This window comes from Lipotes vexillifer, unplaced genomic scaffold (assembly GCF_000442215.2).
Source record: "Lipotes vexillifer unplaced genomic scaffold, Lipotes_vexillifer_v1.1 scaffold566, whole genome shotgun sequence".
Taxonomy (NCBI): domain Eukaryota; kingdom Metazoa; phylum Chordata; class Mammalia; order Artiodactyla; family Lipotidae; genus Lipotes; species Lipotes vexillifer.
The window spans coordinates 766,873-787,931 of NW_006799689.1; the positions used below are offsets into that span (position 1 = coordinate 766,873).

Sequence of the window (21,059 nt, forward strand, 5' to 3'; positions counted from 1 at the left end):
TTTTGAAAAACAGTTTGGTGGGTCCTCAAAAAAGGTAAACACGAAATTACCATATGATCTAGCAATTCTACTGCTAGGTATATGTCCAAAAGAATTGAAAATAGGGACTCAAACAGATACTTGTACACCAGTGTTCATAGCAGCATTAATCACAATAGTTGAATGATGAAAACAACCCAAGTGTCCATCAACAGATATATGGATAAACAAAATGGAGTATATACATACAATAGAATATTATTCAGCCATGAAAAGTAATGAAATGCTGACATATTACAGCATGGATGAATCTTGAAAACTTTATGCCAAGTAAAATAAGCCAGACACAAAAGGACAAATATTATACGATTTCACTTATATGAGATAACTAGAACAGGCAAGTTCATGAAGGTATAAAGTAGAATTAGAGGTTACCAGGCGCTGGGGGTAGTGGGAATGGGGAGTTATTTTTTATGGGCACAGAGTTTCCATTTAGGATAATGAAAAATTTCTGGAAATGGATAGCAGTGGTGGTTGTACAACATTGTAAATTTACTTGATGCCTCTGAATAGTATACTTTAAAAAAATGGTTAAGGTAAATTTTATGTTATGTATATTTTACCACAATATATATATTTTTTCCAATTTTAGATGTGGGAGAGATAACTATCAAAGAAGGAAATCATATGTTAAAAATCTAGAAGGATCCTGCACTCGGTTTGCTTAGCAATTGTCCTGAAACGTCTCTCTCTTCCTCAAAGAAACTAAATACTAGAAAGTATTGATGATGCACTATGGATGTGGTTTAGGCAAAAAATAAGACATGGATTGCAACAGGCAGAGCCACAGTCAATGAAAAGTCCTCGGTATTTTATAGAAAACTCAGCATTTAAATTGTGTTTGTGTGTGTGTGTTGTACACATATATACACATACATATGTTTTAAATTAAAATGTAAAGTTTGCCCCCCAACTCATGTTTTTATAATTCCCTGCTTTAACTGACTTTTTTGTCTTTAAATAACAGAACAACAACTGTTCCTGATTGAATTAGAAGAGAGCTTCTAATATATTAAAAATGAGATTTAGCTGTCTCTTGCTTAGCTACCACCCACAGCCATGCTTGAATGGTACCTTCATTACGTTATTGATATATACACATTATCTGTAATATGTGTAAAATACCCACATATCGCCTTTGGCAAAGCTCTCAGTTCTTCCCTGAATTACAAAACTCCCTACACAAAAGGATCCATTCATCTCTCTGCCACTGGAAACCAGCCAATCAGGGAGTGGAGAGAGGCAAAAGCCCCTGATGTTACCCAATAGTTTAGGGCCAAAAGAAAAAAAAAAAAGAAACAGAACTCTAGATGCAAAATTATAGCCAGAGGAGAGCTTAGTCTTAAAGGAATAATGCTATAAATCAACTCAGGATTTGGCTCAGACCTCGTGAAAGACACCTCTTCCATTCCTATGAGACATCGCAAAAAGCTATAAGAAAGCATTGGGGATTCGATTTTACTTTCCATATTCAGACATCAACAGATCTACAGAAGGACTCAGGGGCCCATTCAACCAGACTTCTAATGGAAAGAGAAATTTAACAATAGGGCTGGAGAGAAAAACTGACACCAGCTTAACAAGTGTGGGCCCATCTTGTTCCTTTTAAATGTTTTTAATGTACTTAATGTATAAATATTTTTCAGTGTTTAAAATGTTTGCAGTGGTGTGCACGGAGTGATGAGGAAATGCTGAATTAAATGTTCACTCCGCTGGCTCTGAGCACCATTCTCTTAGATCTGCCTCATCTCACGCACTAACGTCCGTGTCATGAAACACGTGTCAGAGAGGCACTTAGGGGCCGCCTCTCCAACCCAAAACAATTCATCCTCTAACATCTCTGGCTTTATCTGAAGATGTCTCACGACAGTGAACTTGCTACTTGTTGAAAAAGATCATCCCACTTTGGGCCAACTGGCAGGTTGAAATTTTTCTTTATCTTGGACTTAAACTTTCTATCAACTTGTCTTAGTTAATAATAGTAGCATTGCCTCATCTTCATACAATGATGTCAGCTTTTCAAAAATGTGAAACATTTTCACATTTTTCAGTCTTCACAAAACACTGTGAGGTAGACATCCTAGCCCTTATTATCTCAGTACTACAGCAGGAGGAGAAGCCTGCAGGACTTACCTGGGTCACCAAAGCCCTGTAGGAAAAGCCTGGAAACACCTTGCCCTGTTCAGACCAGTTGAGGCGGCTTTTGAACATTGTACGTATTGTGCTCTCTGGAACAAGATGAAAAATTCCCTTTCTCCTCCATGTCAGCCTCCCATCGCAGGAGGTGGCTTCCCCCAACTTCTGCCTTCAGGACAAGGTTTGTGGTGCTTTCCACCCTTGTCAAGCCCCTTTTCAACGTCCCTCTTAAAATCAGTTCCTCCACAGATTCAAGGTACAGTCTAGCAGAATATGGTGAACACACAGAATATGCCAAATGGGGAGGGGGGAGCCTCATGCTTCCCTTGTTCTGGTCACTATTTCTAATGCAAACTATTTATTTTGGGCAGGAGCCACATCACACCACTGATTCCAAACTTCTTGTAAAATAAAACCTTTGTTCTTACACAAATCATTAAGTCAGATTTTCCACCCCAAGTCCTTTCTTGGGAAGGACATGGAATAAAGACAAAGAAATGAAGGAAGGCAAAGAGAGAAGGAAGGTTGGTTTTTCTAACCAGTGGTTCTCCAACTTTAGCCTGCATTAGACACATCTGGAGGGCTTATTAAAACATCTATACAGTTTCTGATTTAATAGGGATGAAGCTGAAGCTGGGGCACAAGAATTTGCATTTCTAACATGTTCCTAGGTGATGCACAAGCTGCTGGTCTAAGGGCCACTCGGAGAACTACTGTTCTAGTCTCTATTGACGCAATTCATTTTTGAACCTAAATGCAAATTCCACATATATCTCCGTTAACTTTGAACTTCTTATCTGAGCTGGGGTTTTAGCATTTTAGAATCTCTCTGAACCTTGTTTGCTCTTCAGCCTCTAAACTATCCTTGCCATAGTACCAACCACTGTGCATGCAATGTCTTCATCAGCTTGATGATAACAGTATTAAACTGTATAGAGCCAAAGCCATAACCTGGTGCTGTATCCATAGTTACTTCTTTTCTGGTTGGCCTTGTTTTCTTTAATCAACACCTGTCTTGTGTTGTATACAGCAGAACAAAGTAGAACTTCACTAGTGTACGTAAGGTGTGAGGCCCAGTTTAAGCCAGAGTCCTGCCCATCTTTGCCGATCCATTCCATACCCTCTGTGGTTCCCTAGGTTTCTTTGAAGAACCCATGGTGCTTGCCAAGTGCCTTTGGAAACCATTAGTGTAGGTAAAAGGCTCATAGACTTTGAAGTTAGGCAAACATAAACCATCACTTCCTCAGTATGATAATGTTGCTGCAAATGGCATTATTTCATTCTTTTTTATGGCTGAGTAGTATTCCATTGTATATGTGCACCACATCTTCTTTATCCATTCATCTGTCAGTGTTAACTTAGGTTGCTTCCGTGTCTTGGCTATTGTAAATAGTGCTGCTATGAACACTGAGGTGCACGTATCTTTTCCAATTAGAGTTTTCTCCATATATATGCCCAGGAGTGGGATTGCAGGATCACATGGTAGCTCTATTTTTAGTTTTTTAAGGAACCTCCATACTGTTCTCCATAGTGGCTGTAGCAATTTACATTCCCACCAACAGTGTAGGAGGGTTCCCTTTTCTCTACACCCTCTCCAGCATCTGTTATTTGTAGACTTCTTGATGATGGCCATTCTGACTGCTGTGAGGTGATACCTCCCTGTAGTTCTGATTTGCATTTCTCTAATAATTAGGGGTGTTGAGCATCTTTGCAGGTGCACATGCCTGTCTTCTTAGAATACTGACCATATAGGATTAGAGGCCTACCCTAGTCCAGTGTAACCTCATGTAAATTTAACTAATTACATCTTCAACAAACCTGTTTCCAAATAAGGTCACGTTATGGGATGATGAAGGTCAGGACATCCACATATCTTTTTTGAAGGGACACAATTCAACCTATAACAGTAGGTGTTCATGCATTACTGTGGGTTGTGTATGTTCTGATGCTTGATCTGACGGGGAAGTTCTTCAAAGCAAAAAACACTCCTTTTTATTCTTCCACAGAATTTTTTCCACTGTAGTTTACACAGTCCATCCTTGGTAAATTCTTATTGACTAACAGATTTCATTAGAAAGACATATATGATCAAGTGACATACAAGCCCCTGAACAATCAGTCATTTATAGTGATAGAAACGACTTCTCAGAATTTTACACATACACATGGACTTTCACCTCACAGAGACTTCATAGATAAACAGACATCTATATCTATATATCCATATCTGTATCTATATCTATCTATGATGACAAAGAATCACCTGACAATGTAAACAATTTTATACGTATTTTACCCTTTCTACTTAACATATTTTGTTGTGGGAATGAAAATGACGAGAAAAAGCAAGAAAGTAGAATTTCCAGGTACTAGAAAGTGGGGTCTTAGAATCAGAACTGGGTAAACGGCTTCTCTTCCACTGAGGCGTAAACATAGCCCTTTGTCCCTGTTTAATTGCAGCCTCTTTGAACAGCGCTGGGTCACCTTGGGCGAGTCTAACAAACTGACACACTGCATGATTATCCTTCGGAAAGTGGCCTAACAGACCCAGCTCTTATCCTACTCCTCCTGTTACCACATCCTGTAATTGCCGTGGCTCCTTTATGACTGCATCCCTCTACGAGGTCATAAGGAATGCATACTTCACAAGGGCTTCACAAGAGCCTGCAGAGCACACACTTATGGAATACACATCAGCTTCCAAAGAAAGACTCACATTAAAAATACAGTCTCTTTGGAGCTGAGATATCTACATTATTATGACCCGATATTAACTCTTTCTCGTTACAGTACAACGTAACGTACATTGGTATGTTCCTGTATTACACAGATCCATGTGCAGTAAAAGTATGGCATACAGAGGTCTTTAATGACCTTTATGGAAATGACACCAGCAAGCTACACACACACACACACACACACACATACAGGAAAGCCTCTCCTCTGTGATGAAAACACTTCATAATTCCCTATTTTTTTTTTTTTTTTGCAGTACGGGGGCCTCTCACTGTTGTGGCCTCTCCCGTTGCAGAGCAACAGGCTCCGGACGCGCAGGCTCAGCGGCCATGGCTCACGGGCCCAGCCGCTCCGCGGCACGTGGGATCTTCCCGGACCGGGGCACGAACCCGCGTCCCCCGCGTCGGCAGGCGGACTCTCAACCACTGCGCCACCAGGGAAGCCCCATAATTCCCTATTTTTTCCTTCACTTTTTTCATTCTCCACACACGGGCCTTTGTGCTAACTGCACATGTGCATAAACAAGCAAATGCATCTCTACAGGTCTGAGGGATGAAGGAGTCCTTTGTGTAAACGGAAGTCTCTGTGATGCTGCAGCTCAACCTCATTCACAAGAGCATCAGATATAAATCACACAGCAGAGAAAACGATTCAACCAGACACAAGTCACATCCGCACAGGCAAGGAAAGAGGCATGTGCCGTACAACAGTCCATGGTGGGATCTGATGAGAAATGAAGTCAAGACCACAGGTCAGGTCAGTCCTTGGGACCAAACCACACAGCTCAGTCCTAAGGATGTTAATAATTACCCAGTTGTTTCCTACCACGGGGGGAATGAGTGTCCCCGACAAAACTTTGGGCTGCCATATCTTCTGATTTTCTCATTGGATATCCCCTTCCAATTCTGCTCTGACTAAACACAGACACACGCATACATAGGGAACACACTTCCAACCCCCTTTTCCTTCCTCCTGGCTCCCAACAACCCATATGACCTCTACTGTAATTCAAGTCCCTGCTTACCTTCAGCTGAGCCCTTTAATTTAGAGGGTGCGATTCTAAAGTAATGAATCTAAAAAAATAAAGAGCATGGTTTTCCGACCGTGTTTATGGGTTATCCAAGAGTATCAGTTTCATTACTGCATTATATATATATGTATTTGTCCTACATGGTTATTATTCACTTAACCAGACGTAGCTCTGAATAAGTAACAGAAAATGGGTAGCTATGAACATTTCTTTCTTCATTAATAGCTACAGAGGTATCTTTAAAACAAATCTAGCAGAATTTCCAAATCCAAATAATTGATGTTTCTCAAGAGTCCCCTGATGATGTTACACACTTATTTCCACAATGTTCCTTGTACTTAACTCTTTTTAAAAAAATTTTTATTGGAGTATAGTTGATTTATAATGTTGTGTTAGTTGCAGGTGTACAACAAAGTGATGCAGTTATAAATATATATATTCCTTGTACTTAAACCTTATTTTGAAATGTTTCTTCAATGTATTCAAAGACATTTATTGAACATCATCTATGCACCAGGTGCTGTTCAGGGAGATTATCTCTAGAGGTGGAGACAAGACCATAAACAAGATGAAGGTGCAGATCAAGTATAGCATGTGACAAGAGTATGGAGGAGAAATGTGGAGAACAGGGACGGGAGGTGTTGGGAAGAGGGACCCTGAGATGTCAGACAGGTTGGCTAGGAAGGTATCTGGGCAGGTGACATTCAAGGAAAGATCTGAAGGAATGAAGAGAGGGAGCCTTCTGGAAAATGCCACAGAGCACTGCAGGCAGAGGGAACGGCAGCCACAGGCTTTAGAAGGGGGTGAGCCCAGGGTGTCTGAGGAACAGCAAAGAGGCCAGGACGGGGGAGCCCCCTGAGTGGGGGAAGTCACGGCTTGGGGGGACGAGTGAGCAATAGGCCAGGGAAAGTGTCAGAAGGCACAGGAGGGCCTTTAGCTCCTGCGTGGAGTGAGGTAAGAAGCCACGACAGGGCTCTGACCAGGGGATTTGGATCGGACCAACGTCTCGGCAGAGATCGCCCTCACTGCTGTGTTGCAGACAGCCTCGAAAGTGGCCAGGGTGCAAACAGCGAGACGAGGCCACTGCGAAAGCCCAAGCAAGAGACGAGAACCCCTAGGGACCAGGGTAGTAGCAGCAGAGATGTGAGAAGTGGTTGGATTTCGGTTCCATCTTTTGAAAACTGCCATTAAATAGGAAAATCAACTTAATTACTTTTTATGTTCCTCTTATTTAGAACTTTGGCAGTTTTAAAAAGCCAATAGTGCCTTTCAAAATATCCAGATTTGTCCCCGTTGAAGGAATTCTCAATTATGTATTTGTAGGCTGTGAACACAGTTCTAGAACCCAAAGTTCCCCCAAAATATTCTGATTACTCTTGCTATCAGGAAATAAACACATATCCTCCCTTGGAACAACTTTTGCCCTGGTGGAGTTATAGCAAAGTTGACAGACATTTACAAGATGGAAATAAAACTACTGAAATCAATCCAGGAAGCAGGTGTCAAGCCTAATCGTGTGGTGGTGAGGCAGGCAGAGGTAGTTATGGGGCCAGGGATGAGGTAAAAAGACATCCCCACTGGGGTCAGTCACTCTGTAATGGTTTCTTCAAAAAGAAAAGCAAGACACATCACAGCCCCCAACTCATCGCAGCTGCCCTTGGAGTTTTTATAAAGCAAAGACCTAGAACGCTAACACCATGGCTCTTCCCATAATCCTGCTCTGCTCCACTGATCCCCGGAAATGCGTCAGATGACACCTCATCCAATCAGAGATGAATGACATCATCCAACCAGAGACAACTGACATCATCACGGAGTAGTTTTACCATCACAAACCCACTCTAGGGGAAGTATAAACCATGTTCTAGATGACCAGCAAAACCCTGGTGAAAATAATCCACTCCTGACGCAGCCAACGTGCCAGACACATTACAGCTGTGTTCTCCTCACAACAACTCATTAGACAAGAACTGTCAACCTCCAGTGGATGAAGAAAATCTGAGGCTCAGAGAGATGAGTGATTTGTGAGACCAGAAAGCTATTAAATAAAAAAGGTGAAAGGTGAACCCAGCGCTGACTGGCTGCAATATTCCTCTTCGTTCCTACCCAGAGCTACTCACCAGCAATTGAATGAGACCACCACACACAGAGTGAGTTGAAAATATTATCTAAGGAAGTCCTGAAGCTAACTTCTGGGGCAGCCACTGCAAACCCAGGACCCGCAGCAATAGGGGCTAAGGTGAGTTTTCATTACTAAGAGATTTGGAGCAGATCGTAAATTTAAGAGATTGTTTCTGATAAAAGTTCAAAGTCAGTGCTTTGGAAACAATAATAATCATAATAATAGTAACCATTGAGTCGACTAATATTGTGCTAGGAGTTTCCATGCATTCTCTCCAAGTAGGTGCTTTTATCCACATTTTACTGATACAGAAATCATCTTGGTGATGTGACTTCCTTAGACTCCCCAAGGGGGAAAGCCACACCTGGGACTCACACTAGCCCAACTCCAAACCCTGGACTCCTCCTACCAGTAGGGCAAAGCAGTCAACAGCATGGCCTTTGGGGCCAGACTGCCTGCGTTAGAATCCTGGCTCTGCCTCTTCCAAGTTGTGTGGCCTGGGCAAGTTCCTCAACCTCTCTGTGCCTCAGCGTCCTCATTTGTAAAATGAAGATAATAATAGTAACCACCTCATAAGGTTATTATAAGGATTAAATGAATCAATCTTTATAACGCACTTAAAATAGTGCCCAGCAGACAGTAAGCACTGCATGGGTTAGCGACAATTCTCAACACGGTTACTGAGCCACACTACGCAAAAGAACAGAGATGGGCTTCCCTGGTGGCGCAGTGGTTAAGAATCCGCCTGCCGATGCAGGGGACACGGCTTCGAGCCCTGGTCCGGGAAGATCCCACATGCCGCGGAGCGGCTGGGCCCGTGAGCCATGGCCGCTGAGCCTGCGCGTCCGGAGCCTGTGCTCCGCAACGGGAGAGGCCACAACAGTGAGAGGCCCACATACAGCAAAAAAAAAAAAAGAAAAAAAAAAAGAACAGAGAATTATTAGTTACCATTGCATGATTATTAACAGTTCTTTGAATACAGTGGGGAATGACTACTGTTCACACCATTTTTGGGGTCCTGTCTGCTCACAGCGTTCATAGGCTTTGGGTAACGTCATAACCTAATGCAAATGATAACCATCCAATTTCCTTACGAGGCGAGCATGTCATTCGATCAGTTTGCAAAAACCTGAGATATTAATAGCCTTGTACAAACAAAGTGTTTATTATATACCTCACGGCTTTTTTTAAAGTGGGTTACTATACCTCGTGTGTCTCCAACGTGGCGCCAGAGTTAGGATCAGTATTAAGGGGATTGTACGTTGTAAAATTCTGGACAACAGGAGCTCAGTATAAATTTTTTTTTCAGCAGCACTTTTTGCAAGTCAAATTTGACAGACAGTCGGGTTTCTTGGCTGTGACCTCTTTATATTTTACACACCCTGGGGCAATATGAGAGACGAAAGCTGAACTCTGTGTGTGTGCACGCGTGCACGTGTACAATGGCACATATACGCATGTGCATGCGCACGTGTTTGGGATGAGGAAAAGGTTAATTTTCATTAACCCCACTAGTGCTGTGGTCCTTGCAATGACAGGAACCTCACCCTTCATTTTGCAGCTTTAGAGTCCCTTAAAAAGCAGACCAGGGCTTCCCTGGTGGCGCAGTGGTTAAGAATCCACCTGCCAATGCAGGGGACACGGGTTCGAGCCCTGGTCCGGGAAGATCCCACATGCCGTGGAGCAACTAAGCCCGCGAGCCACAACTACTGAGCCCGCGAGCCACAACTACTGAATCCCGTGCGCCTAGAGCCCATGCTCCGCAACAAGAGAAGCCACCGCAATGAGAAGCCCACCTGTCTCAACAAAGAGTAGCCCCCGCTCACTGCAACTGGAGAAAGCCGCGCACAGCAACAGAGACCCAGTGTAGCCAAAAATAAATAAATAAATAAATAATAAATAAATAAATAAAAAGCAGGCCAAGGCCATCTACCTTGAATTATCACTGTAAAGCCTTAGGGGTTTGCATCGTTTAAAATCTTTCGGGCGATGAGATACAATGTCCATTAAAAGTAGCTGGGGATTCGCTCCTCTCCACTAAAATCTTTGTTTACTTATTTTGCTCCGTAAACATCAATTCACTCTTTCACCCTCAAATCTGAAAAATCATTGCATATGGACTATACAGCTTGAAGCCGAAGATAAATGGATATAAATGACTTAGGATTTAGCTGTTATTTTGTATAGCCTTGCAAGGGATCTCTAAAGATGAGATTTCATCACGTTTGACAAACCCACTACTGTACAAATGCAAATCCAACGAGGCATTAAAATCCAAGGATTGGGAATTCCCTGGTGGTCCAGCAGTTAGGACTCCACACTTCCATGGCAGGGGCACGGGTTTGATCCCTGGTCGGGGAACTAAGATCCCGCATGGTGCACAGCACAGCCAAAATAAATAAATACATCAATCAATCCATCCATCCCAAGGATTAAAGAAAGAGGTCAGAAAAAGCTGGAGGACAGATTTTATTTTACTTTTGTTCATCACAGGTCTGATAGAGTACTCTGTAGAGGGGGGAGTTCCTTTGTTAAGGCACAGGTGACTTCAACTGAAGCTGGACGTCCTACCTCTACAAAAATAAACACCACCATTGCCCCTCTTAAGGCCATGGTCGGGAAATCTAAGGTGCCTTGGAAATCCATCCCAGCACGTTTCATCCCAGCACATTTATCTTCTACTGATTAATAGGCAACTACCAGAAGTCTGTATTCTACCAAGATCTGACACCAACATTTGTGGCTTCACACCAGCCCCATGTGAGAAGGTGACATTTTTCTCCTGATGTATGATGTAGGATGTATGAACCCAGTATATCGCATTGCCTCCCAGGGAGTTCTTTTGCATGGTTTTTTTTTAGTGGTTTCAAGCTAATAAATTAATCGAATGATAACCTGGCAACTGACTTTGGCAGGTAATTCTGTAGAGAGCTCTTCCTCTTGGAGTAATCAAAGACTTAGAAGTCAAAATCTAAGAGATGACGAGGAAGGAAGGGAACTAACCCAGGTTGACTGCCAACTCTCCATCCAACAGTTATATACACTGTTTTATTTCACCCTTACAATAAACAGCAAGTGAATTGGAATTATTAAAAAAAAAACTTGGATCACAACGCCCATACCAGTGAACACTACACCATGCTGTCTCATTAAGGGTGACTAGTGAGCGAGTGAATAAAAGAAAATGCTGTGCATAGTAATTAACCAAACCTGCTCTTATCTCAATCTGATGCATTCAGATATTCCTGCTATAAATATTGTTGGGCTCAAAGAAATCTCTTGAGTCAGGCACATGGTGTATTGGAATTATCTGCCTGTCTACCCAAGGAATCCAAACAAGATGGCAGACTGCCCCCAAATTCTCACAGCTCCCTTTCTGGAAGGAATGAGTTCTGAGGCATTCCTCTGGATTCTCCAAATTTTGTTCTAGGAGTCCCTTGGGTATATCTCTATTAGTGGAAAGATGGTACTGTTGAGACACTATTTACACGTCTGTTCCTCCACCAGACCCTGAGCAACTGGAAGGCAGAGTCTGAGTCTGATTTATCTCTAGATGGCTGGCACCAGTTCTGGTGCCAACGCTAGGAGGTGCTCACTTGGAGTTTGCTAACTACGACGCCATACAGTGGGTTAGTGGGGCAGATTAAAGATGGCTGCAACTTCTTTGACACTCCTCCCATCAAGAGTTGGGGTCTATTTCCTTTCCCTTTGAATCTTGGCTGGGCTGTAGTTCATTTGATCTATAGAATAAGGTGAAAATGATGCTCTGCTAGTTCTGGGCCTTGTTTTTAAGCGGATTGGCAGCTTCCGCCTTGGACACTTGGCCCCTTGAGCCTCATGTAAAAAGCCTGACTACTCTTCTGGGAAGGTTTCAGGATACATCCTGAAACCATTTAGAGAGGAGGAGGGGCTCAGTCATCCCATCCAAGCTCCAAGCTTATGAGCAAACTCATCACAGATCCTCCAGACCAGACCAGCTGCTACCTGAATACCATCAAGTGACCCCAGTCAAAGTCACATGGAGCAGAAGAACAGCCCAGCCAAGTCTTGCCCAAGCTTCTGACCCTTAAAAGTCAATAAAATAATTGATATTCGAGGCGATGAAATTTGGGGGTAGTTTGTTATACAGTGACGAGATCATCGAAACATTACAAAGGTACAAATCTTATTATCCTAGAGGTGGTAAAGTTTTAAATGAACAGTAAATAGACTCACAGACAGAGAAAACAAATTTTTGGTTACCAAAGGGGAAAGGGAGGGGGGCAGGAATAAATCATGAGTTTGGGATTAACACATACACACTACTATATATAAAATAGATAACCAACAAGTTGTAAATCAACTATATTTCAATTAAAAAAGAAAAGAATTGGGAAATAAGTGTGAAAAGGGTGTAAGCTGGTGAGAGGAAGCTAGAAATAGCTGGGATTTCCAAGGCCCTCTGAGGTCAGCACCCCTAAACATAAGTATTTTTTGGTGGTCTCACATGGCCACGAGGTCATGGGCACCCTTACGTAAGTTATTAATTTCTTGGTGCTTCATTTCTTTGCTTGTGAAATTGGGGACTTAGCCCCCTCCGAGATGACAGATACCCTTGCTCTTGTTGGTGATATTCAATTGAAGAAGTTTCCCCTCTCCTATTTTTTTTCCCTCTCGTAACTCTGGGCATGATTTTAATCATAAATACAAGCACAACTTAATCAGAGAAAGATGTATTCCATCTTCCAAATGTGCTGAGAGCTCTACTAAATACTAGTAGGTTCAAAAGCATTCCCAGAGCACTGGAGCTTTATCGGAACATATTTCAGTAAAGGCTGCCTTTGTCATAAATCTCTAAAAATGTGGTAAGGGTCACTCCTATTTGGAAAAATGTTCAGTTTTCCTCTTTTTTGCCCTCTTTCCCTTCCTATCAGAAGGCTTCATCCCTTTCGTATTCCCTCTGACACTGGTGTACATCTGAAGTCATACTATGATCACACCAGTATACGCTCTTTAGAGCCTGTTAACAGAAGTCAGAGGTAGCAGGAGGACAGTGCGGTTTTATGTTACCACCATTCATCACAGCTCTGACAGACTATTCTGTAGAGGGGAGAAAAGTGAGAGTCGCCTTGCCAAACTAAACATGATTTCCACAGAAGCTCGGGTATCCTGACTCTCCCAGGCAGGGAGAAATCAACAGATGCACAGCCCTGGACAAAACTAACTCTGAACTCACTCCCGGAAATGCTATCTTAGGTCTTTCTAGCCTGGGATTCGGACTCTAGAAAGAGGACCTATATACATTTTATGGGACAGAATGACCCCTAAAACTTGGGATATGCCTTAAATCTGTGATTCCCAATGGAGAATGGAGAATGATCATATCTGAATCATGAGGAGAGCTTTTCGAAACCACGTCTGTCCAGAGGCAAATCTTTTCCTCTCCAGGGAGAATCAGAATCTCCAGGAAAGGGACTGTGGACAGGCCTTGTAGAAGCTCCCCCAGGGCATTCAGAGGTGGGGAAGCACCTCCTGCACCCACATGTGAGCTTGTCCACGCGCGCGCGCGTGCACGCACACACACACACACACACACACACACACACACACACACGCTCCCCCTGCTTAAAATCGATGCCCTGAGGAATCCTAATAAATCATCCATACAATCATCTAACCCTGAAAACCTATTCCTAGTCATCCTATCTCTCTTCCTCTAGGAAGCAGATTGTCAACCCTGTGGCCAGTAATACAGTAGTCAAAGGGAATCTAGAAATTTCAGAGGCTTTGTTCTTCTGGATAGTTGAGCTCTCCACATAGCTACAGATCTGTCCATTTAAGCACTGAGTATTTTATTTTCCAAAATAACATTTCAGCAATTTTGCCTAGAAAACCCTCTAGTACCTTACGGCACGTGTTCAGTTACCTGAATATAATTTAGCCTCACCTGCATAATTGAAAGCCGTTTTTGTAAGCATCAATTTCTGTCCTGGGACTTGAAGAGGGAGTTTATCACTGTAGGCCACAAAGAGTTCCAAATGCATGGAAGGCAAGTGGCACGTTGGAGAACAAGCCAAAGATGGGACTCCAAATCAAAAGGCCACAAGCAGATGTCAGAATCCAGATAGGGTGCCACAGAGATAAAGACTGGGTTAACCACAAACAGGATAAGGTTTAGGAATATTGTTTATACAGGCACTGCATTCTATGACTTGACCGTCTGGGCTGGCATCACTGGGGTGCACAGGCAAACATCTCAAGTCTAAAGGGTCATCTCCTCCTGTCAGAGTGTCTTCCCCCAGCACTCCTTCTAATCCAGTGCTTTGAATTTCTTGTGGTCCCAGAGAGAACCAAAGGCTGCCTTTCCGGTGAGTCAGCTGTGTGTGTGCGCGCGCACCGCACCGTGTCTTCTGTGAGGGTGCTCAGGGATCTCTCTGACTTACTACCTGGACTTTGGCTGTGTTTCAGGAGGTTGGATTGCTGCATAGCTGAGCTCCAGATAGATAAGGAGATGTTATTCTTCCTTATTTTCCTCTAAAACTAACTCCTTCCTGGATCCCGTGTTCAGTGTCACTGAACAAGCCCAAGGTCATGTTCTCCATACAGTGAGCTTCTGTTCTGGGCTGTATCTTTTCCAACTGTGGGGCTTTAACTGGAGCAGAGCCTGCTGCTTGTGTCATGGGGTGGCCAGGGCTGCAATAACTTCTGGGAAGGTACATAGCCACAGAGGACTCACTGAGGTCCTCTAAATTACCAGCCTCCAGGGACAGATCCCCTCCCGGGGAATGAGATGGCCTCTGGGAGGAAGACAAACTATCAGTAACCCGCTATCAGAGGCCACTCCTCGGAGCAAGGTCAGAAGCCAAAGAATAGCGGTGACTTAGTAGCTTACGTTACAGGCAACAAAATCTAACAGGCCTTGCCTTCAATTAACTGAAGTCGCGTAACTGAAACAGGGCCAGAGAGAACAATCTATCTGCACAGAGAGGCATGGACGAGAGACTTAATTGAAAAAGAAGAAAAAAGAGGACAGGGAATCATGTTTTTGTTTTTATTTTTCAAATCACCTTGCAATATCTCTGGCTACCTTTGATCAAGCTGCTTTTTCAGAGAACTCCGTCTTTGCTTTCCCTCCTAATACCACTCCACCCTCTGGCCGGCCTAGTTTCTCTTATTTTTCTTCTATTCTGGCTGATATTGAGGCAAAGAGGTAGGGAAGGATTTGCTACAAACAGCAAATGTGGTGAAGAGTGAGTGCTTGAGAATCAGAGCTGGACCTGGATCCCAGGCCCGCCTCCTCCTGGCTGTGTGACCCTGGCCAAGTGACTTAATTTCTCTGTGACTCAGCATCTTTCTCTGTAAAAAAGAGAAAGAATCCAGTAGAAGAAAGAATATTTGAAATGAGTGAAGGTGACCCAGAGGTACGAACTTCCAGCTGTAAGATGAGTAAGTTCTGGTGATGTAATGCACAATATGGTGACGCTAGTTTGTAATAGTGTATTAAATATTTGAAATAAGAGAGTAAATCTTAAAAGTTCTTACCACAAAGGGGAAAAAAAATGTGACTGTGTGAAGTGGTACATGTTAACTAAACCTGTTGTGGTGATCATTTTGCAATATATACATATATCGAAACCTTATTCAAGGTTGTACACCTTGAACTAATACAATGTTATACGTCTGTTATATGTCAAGAAATGAAAAAAAAAAAGATACCTCATCATGCAAACTTCACAGGAGAGCTGTGGATACAAATGGAGGCAATACTTATAAAGGGCTTAACAGAGGGGCTGGTACACAGAAAGCCGACCCTGTCTGATACTCTTAGAACGCGCAGTAAGATTTTAAGGTCTCCACGGAGAGGTCCCTGAGGATCTAAGCAAGAGCTACTTTTCATGAACACACATGTAAACTGGTACTTGAAAACTGTTTTAACAACTTCAGACTCATTCTCAGAGGTTCTATGTACAATGCTTATTTGTGTGGGAATTTTTCCATTTTCCCAATAAATGCAAAGAAAAGTCTTATCCAGATTACCAAAATTTCCAAATGTTTACAATCCAGGACAATTAGAGGTCTCCACATGCAGAAGTCAATTCCTTTCATTCCCTCAAGGAAGCACGCTTTTTAGTCATATTGTCTCACATGCCTCCTCCTTAACATTGGGGTTCTCGGGTCTGTTCTTATTCAGTCTCCCTCTCCATATCTTCCCTGGAGGGCAACACTCCGCCCTAGTCTCTCCTCACCTCCTGGCACTGAGTACCATCTCTTTGGTACCCTCAACAGGCCCCTTCAAAGGACACCCTGTTTTGGTACAAGAGGCTCCTTCTGTCAAGAATGACCATCCCTCATCCTGTTTTAACAGATGCTTCTTGAGGACCCACCCAAACGTCAAGTCCCTGGTGAAATCTTTCCAACTCTGCCCTCTACAGACACTGTTCACATGACACTATGACATATTCACTATGACCTGATCTGACTCCCTTGCCCAACTCAGGGCTTTCAGAGCAGTGCTTTCATGTGTATCAGATCCCCTAAAGATCTTGATAAAAATCTAGATTCTGATCTACATTCTGTGCATTCTGATTTGGTAAGACTGGGCTGGGGCCTGAGATTCTGCATTTCTCCCAGCTCCTAGGTAATGCCGATGCTACTGCCCGGTAACCCACGTGAGTAATAAACTGTTAAGAACATCTCTCACATCTCAGTAACTTGGTATCATCATCATCATCACCATCATTATTACCATCATCATCATCATCATCATCATCATCATCATCACCACCACCATCATCATCATATCATCACCATTATCATCACATCATCATCATCATCATATCATCATCATCATCACCGTCATATCATCACCATCATCATCTCATCATCATCATCATGACATCATCATCATCATCATCATCACCACCACCAACATCATCTTTTGACACAGCTGCCTAGCAACTGTACTTAGGGAGATGAGATGTCAGGGCTGCCTGAAATCGTGGCGGACAGTGGTGAACAGAGGATGTGCATCTGGTGTGGGATGGACTACAAAGTGCGGGTAGAATCAGAGAGGAAAAGGAGGCAGGATGAGGTTAGTGAAGAGACAGGAGGTAGCAAAGAGAGGAAGAAAAGAGAGTGAAAAAGATGGAGAGAGACACAACAGGAAGGAAGTGACGAAGGAAGAAAAGGAGAAAGGGATGGCCATCAAACGAGAAAAGAAAGGTAGCTGACTTCCCTCCTTGGGGTGGGACTGGTCCTACATCATCTGACTTTACAGAGTAGGGGGTGGACTTCTGGACTTGAGCCCTCCCGAGGGTGGGCACTCTAGTCATTCATGCCCAGAGCTTCCCCCCTTCACTCTAAATGTTCTGCCTTCCTGAGCAAGTGAGGAATGAACTGTCACTGTGAGAGGAATAATAAACGAGGGTCTATGTCATGATTATGCGTGTAGAAAACGGCGCATCTCAGTTCAGAAAATCTCAGTCTGTAGGAAGTCCTTTATCCTAAGACTTCAAACTGATTGTCCATTCAAACAACCCAAACAAGTTACCTGATACAGTTCGATCCGTTGTTCAGGCACTCTGGCTTTCGGGTTCTGTAAACGGAAGACTCTGAACTCTGCCTTCACCAAATTGGAAGCATTCTTCTCCATGGCGGAGACGTCAAATCGGACAATTCTGAAGTAGGGTCTGTAGAAAGTGGGCGGGATGGCATCTGTAAAAAGTTAGGGCAATCATTCAAAATGATAAAAATCCATTGTTCTCTCACAAAAGACCACGCAGCATGAGATAGTCTTAAGAAACCTTACGGGAAATATCTACAGAATGATTTCGTTTCCAATGGCCAATTTAATATCATTAACAATTGAACCAGAAAAAAAAAAAATAAACATCTGCATTTGGTTACAGGAGCAGCCGATTAATAGAGATTAACAAACCACTTCCAACTCCATTTGAGGCTATAAAGTTAACCCTCTCCTTTGAAAGCTGACAGAGTGGTGGAAAACCCTAGATGGTTATAAACTGGAACAAGTTCATGACAGTGGATGCCTGGAGAGAGCCGTCGGGCTTGCATACACTTTCATCAGTTGTGCCAGGAAAAGATCTCCTAATGGCAAGCAGTTTGCCCATGTATTTTTTTTCCTTGAAATTTTGGCACTCAAACACTCTGCTCTCTCCAGCTTCATGGACTGCATCTTTTTTGGCTTTGATAATTTGGTCTTTCACATACATAGGACCAAATACACCCTCTAGACAAGTTAGGGTGAGGACATTTGAATAAAAATACACAGATACTGGCTATACCAGGCCAGTTTTAAAATTCTTTATCCGGCATAAATGTCCATTGGTGGGAGGGAATCCTAGCTAATGAAGAGAAAAAAAAAATCAAACCAAATGCCTTCTGTTCTGAGCCATGAAAAATACAGAGATGCAGAAAGCCTACAGCAATTTGAAGTTCATGGGCTGCTAGAATTTTGCTGTTATTTTGTAGTAACCTTGTCATTGCCTTTGAATATGCAACTTGCAGTTACCCCCAAACCAAAGCAAGTCCAAATTCTATCCGCATACTTCATATACAACACCGATTTATTAAGCACCTACACTGGGCAGGCCACCTGTCACAGGTGCATTCCTACAGTATAGGTAGAATAGGTATATTTCTACAATACTCTTCCAAAATCTCCTGCAAACTTACTTTCATTATTCTGGAATGTTCCATCCAACTCTGGTGGCTCCATGATTTTCTACCCCCTCCTCAATTATGTCACTTCACTGCAACATAATCATTCATTGTTTTATGGCTTCTTACAAGTGTTTTTATTACTTCATTATTATGTTTGCTTATTTTGTTTCCCCATGAAATCTTAAGAATCTTGAGGACTAACCATATTTTCCAGGTCTTTCTTTTTCCCCATCTACCTAGGACAGGGCTCCGCACACGCGGAGTTCACCAAATATCCACTGTTTACGAAGTTGGTCATCAACAGGAGTCTTGAAAGGCATCTGGCTATTGGCAAAAGACTAGCTTCTTATTAAACAAGTGAACCGTCCTGCTGATCTTAAAACAGAAATAATACCTTTTGTGATTTCCTGGGAAATCCATGCCCTGACAATTACACTGAAAAAAAAAAAATGCTAGGAACACACCAACATTTCCTCATCTTAAGAGCTCTGAACTCTTTTTTCCCTCATAGAGGCTTTTCCCCATCCCTTTCCCATGTCCTGTGGCTGCTGGAAAGCAGCTCATGGGAAAGTGGTGAATTTCAAACCATGCTCTGCTCGATGACTGCTTCACAAAGGACTGTGTGAATTGAAGCTTTGGAGCTCAGAAGCCTCAGAGACAAAAACAAACAAGCAAGCAAACAAAACCCCCCAAATCTAAAGCGCCCATGTTTCAGAGAAAAGAAGGTATTCATGCGGACACGGGGATGGCCCGCTGCATCACTACCGTGAAATACTTGGTGGACAGTTTCAGGCAGACAAACATTCACCCGGCCAGAAAGGTTTGGGGAGCCCCCTAGCTTAGCAATTTGCAAAGGTAGCTGCAAGAACAAACTGACCTTTCTCTCCGCTGGAACGTGCCCAGCCCAGGTGATTGGACAGGCTTGTCCCATCCTGATCAGCTCAGCTGAAAACAGTCTGGGGGCCCAGGTAGAGAGGCCTGGGGAGGGCTGGGGCCAGGCCTCCTGGCTTCACACACTCTCTAGTTTGGCCAGAACCTTCCACAGGCCTAGTGGCTGCATTCAAGTTCGCATGGCCTCCCCAATAGACAGCAGAAGCTTCAAACATGCTTTGAAAGAGCATCCTGAAAGCACAAAGCTGCTTCAGTGCATTTCCTGTCATTAGCAAGAGTACACATCTCATTGGTTTTCTCCCTCTTATTGGAACCCCCTTCAGGCCTGTGTTACTTCCACAGACACCCATCATTCACACCCGCCAACCCCAACCTTATCCTTCCATCAAGTTTGTAAATAAGTGCTCCTGAGATTTATTTTTATTCTCTTTTGTGTTTATTAAACTTTGAACAGTTTTTTTCCCTGTCTGGTCCTCTGCCCATAAACACACTTTCTTTTTATGGCCGCTTTGGACCACGAGGTCAATTTTGTTTCTCTTTCTTCTAAGCAAATCATCCAATGATCCTGTCCTAGGCTTTCGAGCTTTGAAGGGGTGTTTGCAAATATTTACAGGAATCGCTTGATAGTTAAGTACGTTGCTCTGCTCTGCTCCCTATACCCTGGCAAACAGCCCTCCTCCCCTCTGGCCATTATAACCATTTTGGCGGCTTCAAATGCCTGATAATACAAATCCACAGTTGTGGTTCTTGCTTTATAAGTCGAAGCAGTTAACAAAGGAGGTGAAATGGCAGCCGAGCATTCCCCACCAGCACGTCGTCGGCTTTGGTCTTGTGACCACAGTGAAGGGACCGGGCCAGCAGGACACGGCAGCTTTTCCCACAACCCTGCTCCAGCACCTGAGAATGGAAGCTCACTGGATAAAGACTGGTAACTAAAGAACTGACTACCACTTCTAAGGGTCAGCCCCAGCTGTCCCTGGCTGCCCTCTGCTATGGGTCACCAGTCCCCTGCCTGGCTGAGGAACTTGAGCGACTTGCCAAATATCCTTACGTTTGGGGAAAAAACTAAAAATCACAGCAAAGTGCTGGGGCCTAGCCTGTGACCCTGCCCTTACCTCATAAAGGCTTTTGGACGCCTGGTGCAAAGAGCTCAACGTGGCCCCCCTACACCCAGCCTGGATGCTGAGGCTCATTTCCGGGGCTCGGAGTGGCTGGGTAGGTAATTAATGGCTTGGGCAGCCCTAATCCAGCCATCCAGACTTGGAGGGATGTAGCTTTTTTTTCCACCTTCTCCAAGAACTCATTTCCCCCTTTGGAATGGGACATGTCTCTAAAGGCCTCTGGAATTCTGATCCAGTTCCTACCCCATCGCCAGGTAGTCGGGGACTCGTGCTTGACCTTTGCTAACTTGCCCACGCTCATCCCAGTTTTTTTTTTTTTTTT

At 43.4% G+C, this 21,059-nt stretch overlaps 1 protein-coding gene across 2 annotated transcripts in view; it reads right to left on the reverse strand.

Moving 5' to 3' along the window:
* TGFB2 (transforming growth factor beta 2) overlaps positions 1–21,059 on the reverse strand; it is an 82,183-nt gene that overhangs the window by 11,856 nt on the left and 49,268 nt on the right. For both annotated transcript variants that reach the window (XM_007471856.1, XM_007471857.1), the window contains one exon: positions 17,593–17,756. In XM_007471856.1, coding sequence (XP_007471918.1) covers positions 17,593–17,756 — 164 coding nt within the window. The remainder of the gene's footprint in view (positions 1–17,592; positions 17,757–21,059) is intronic.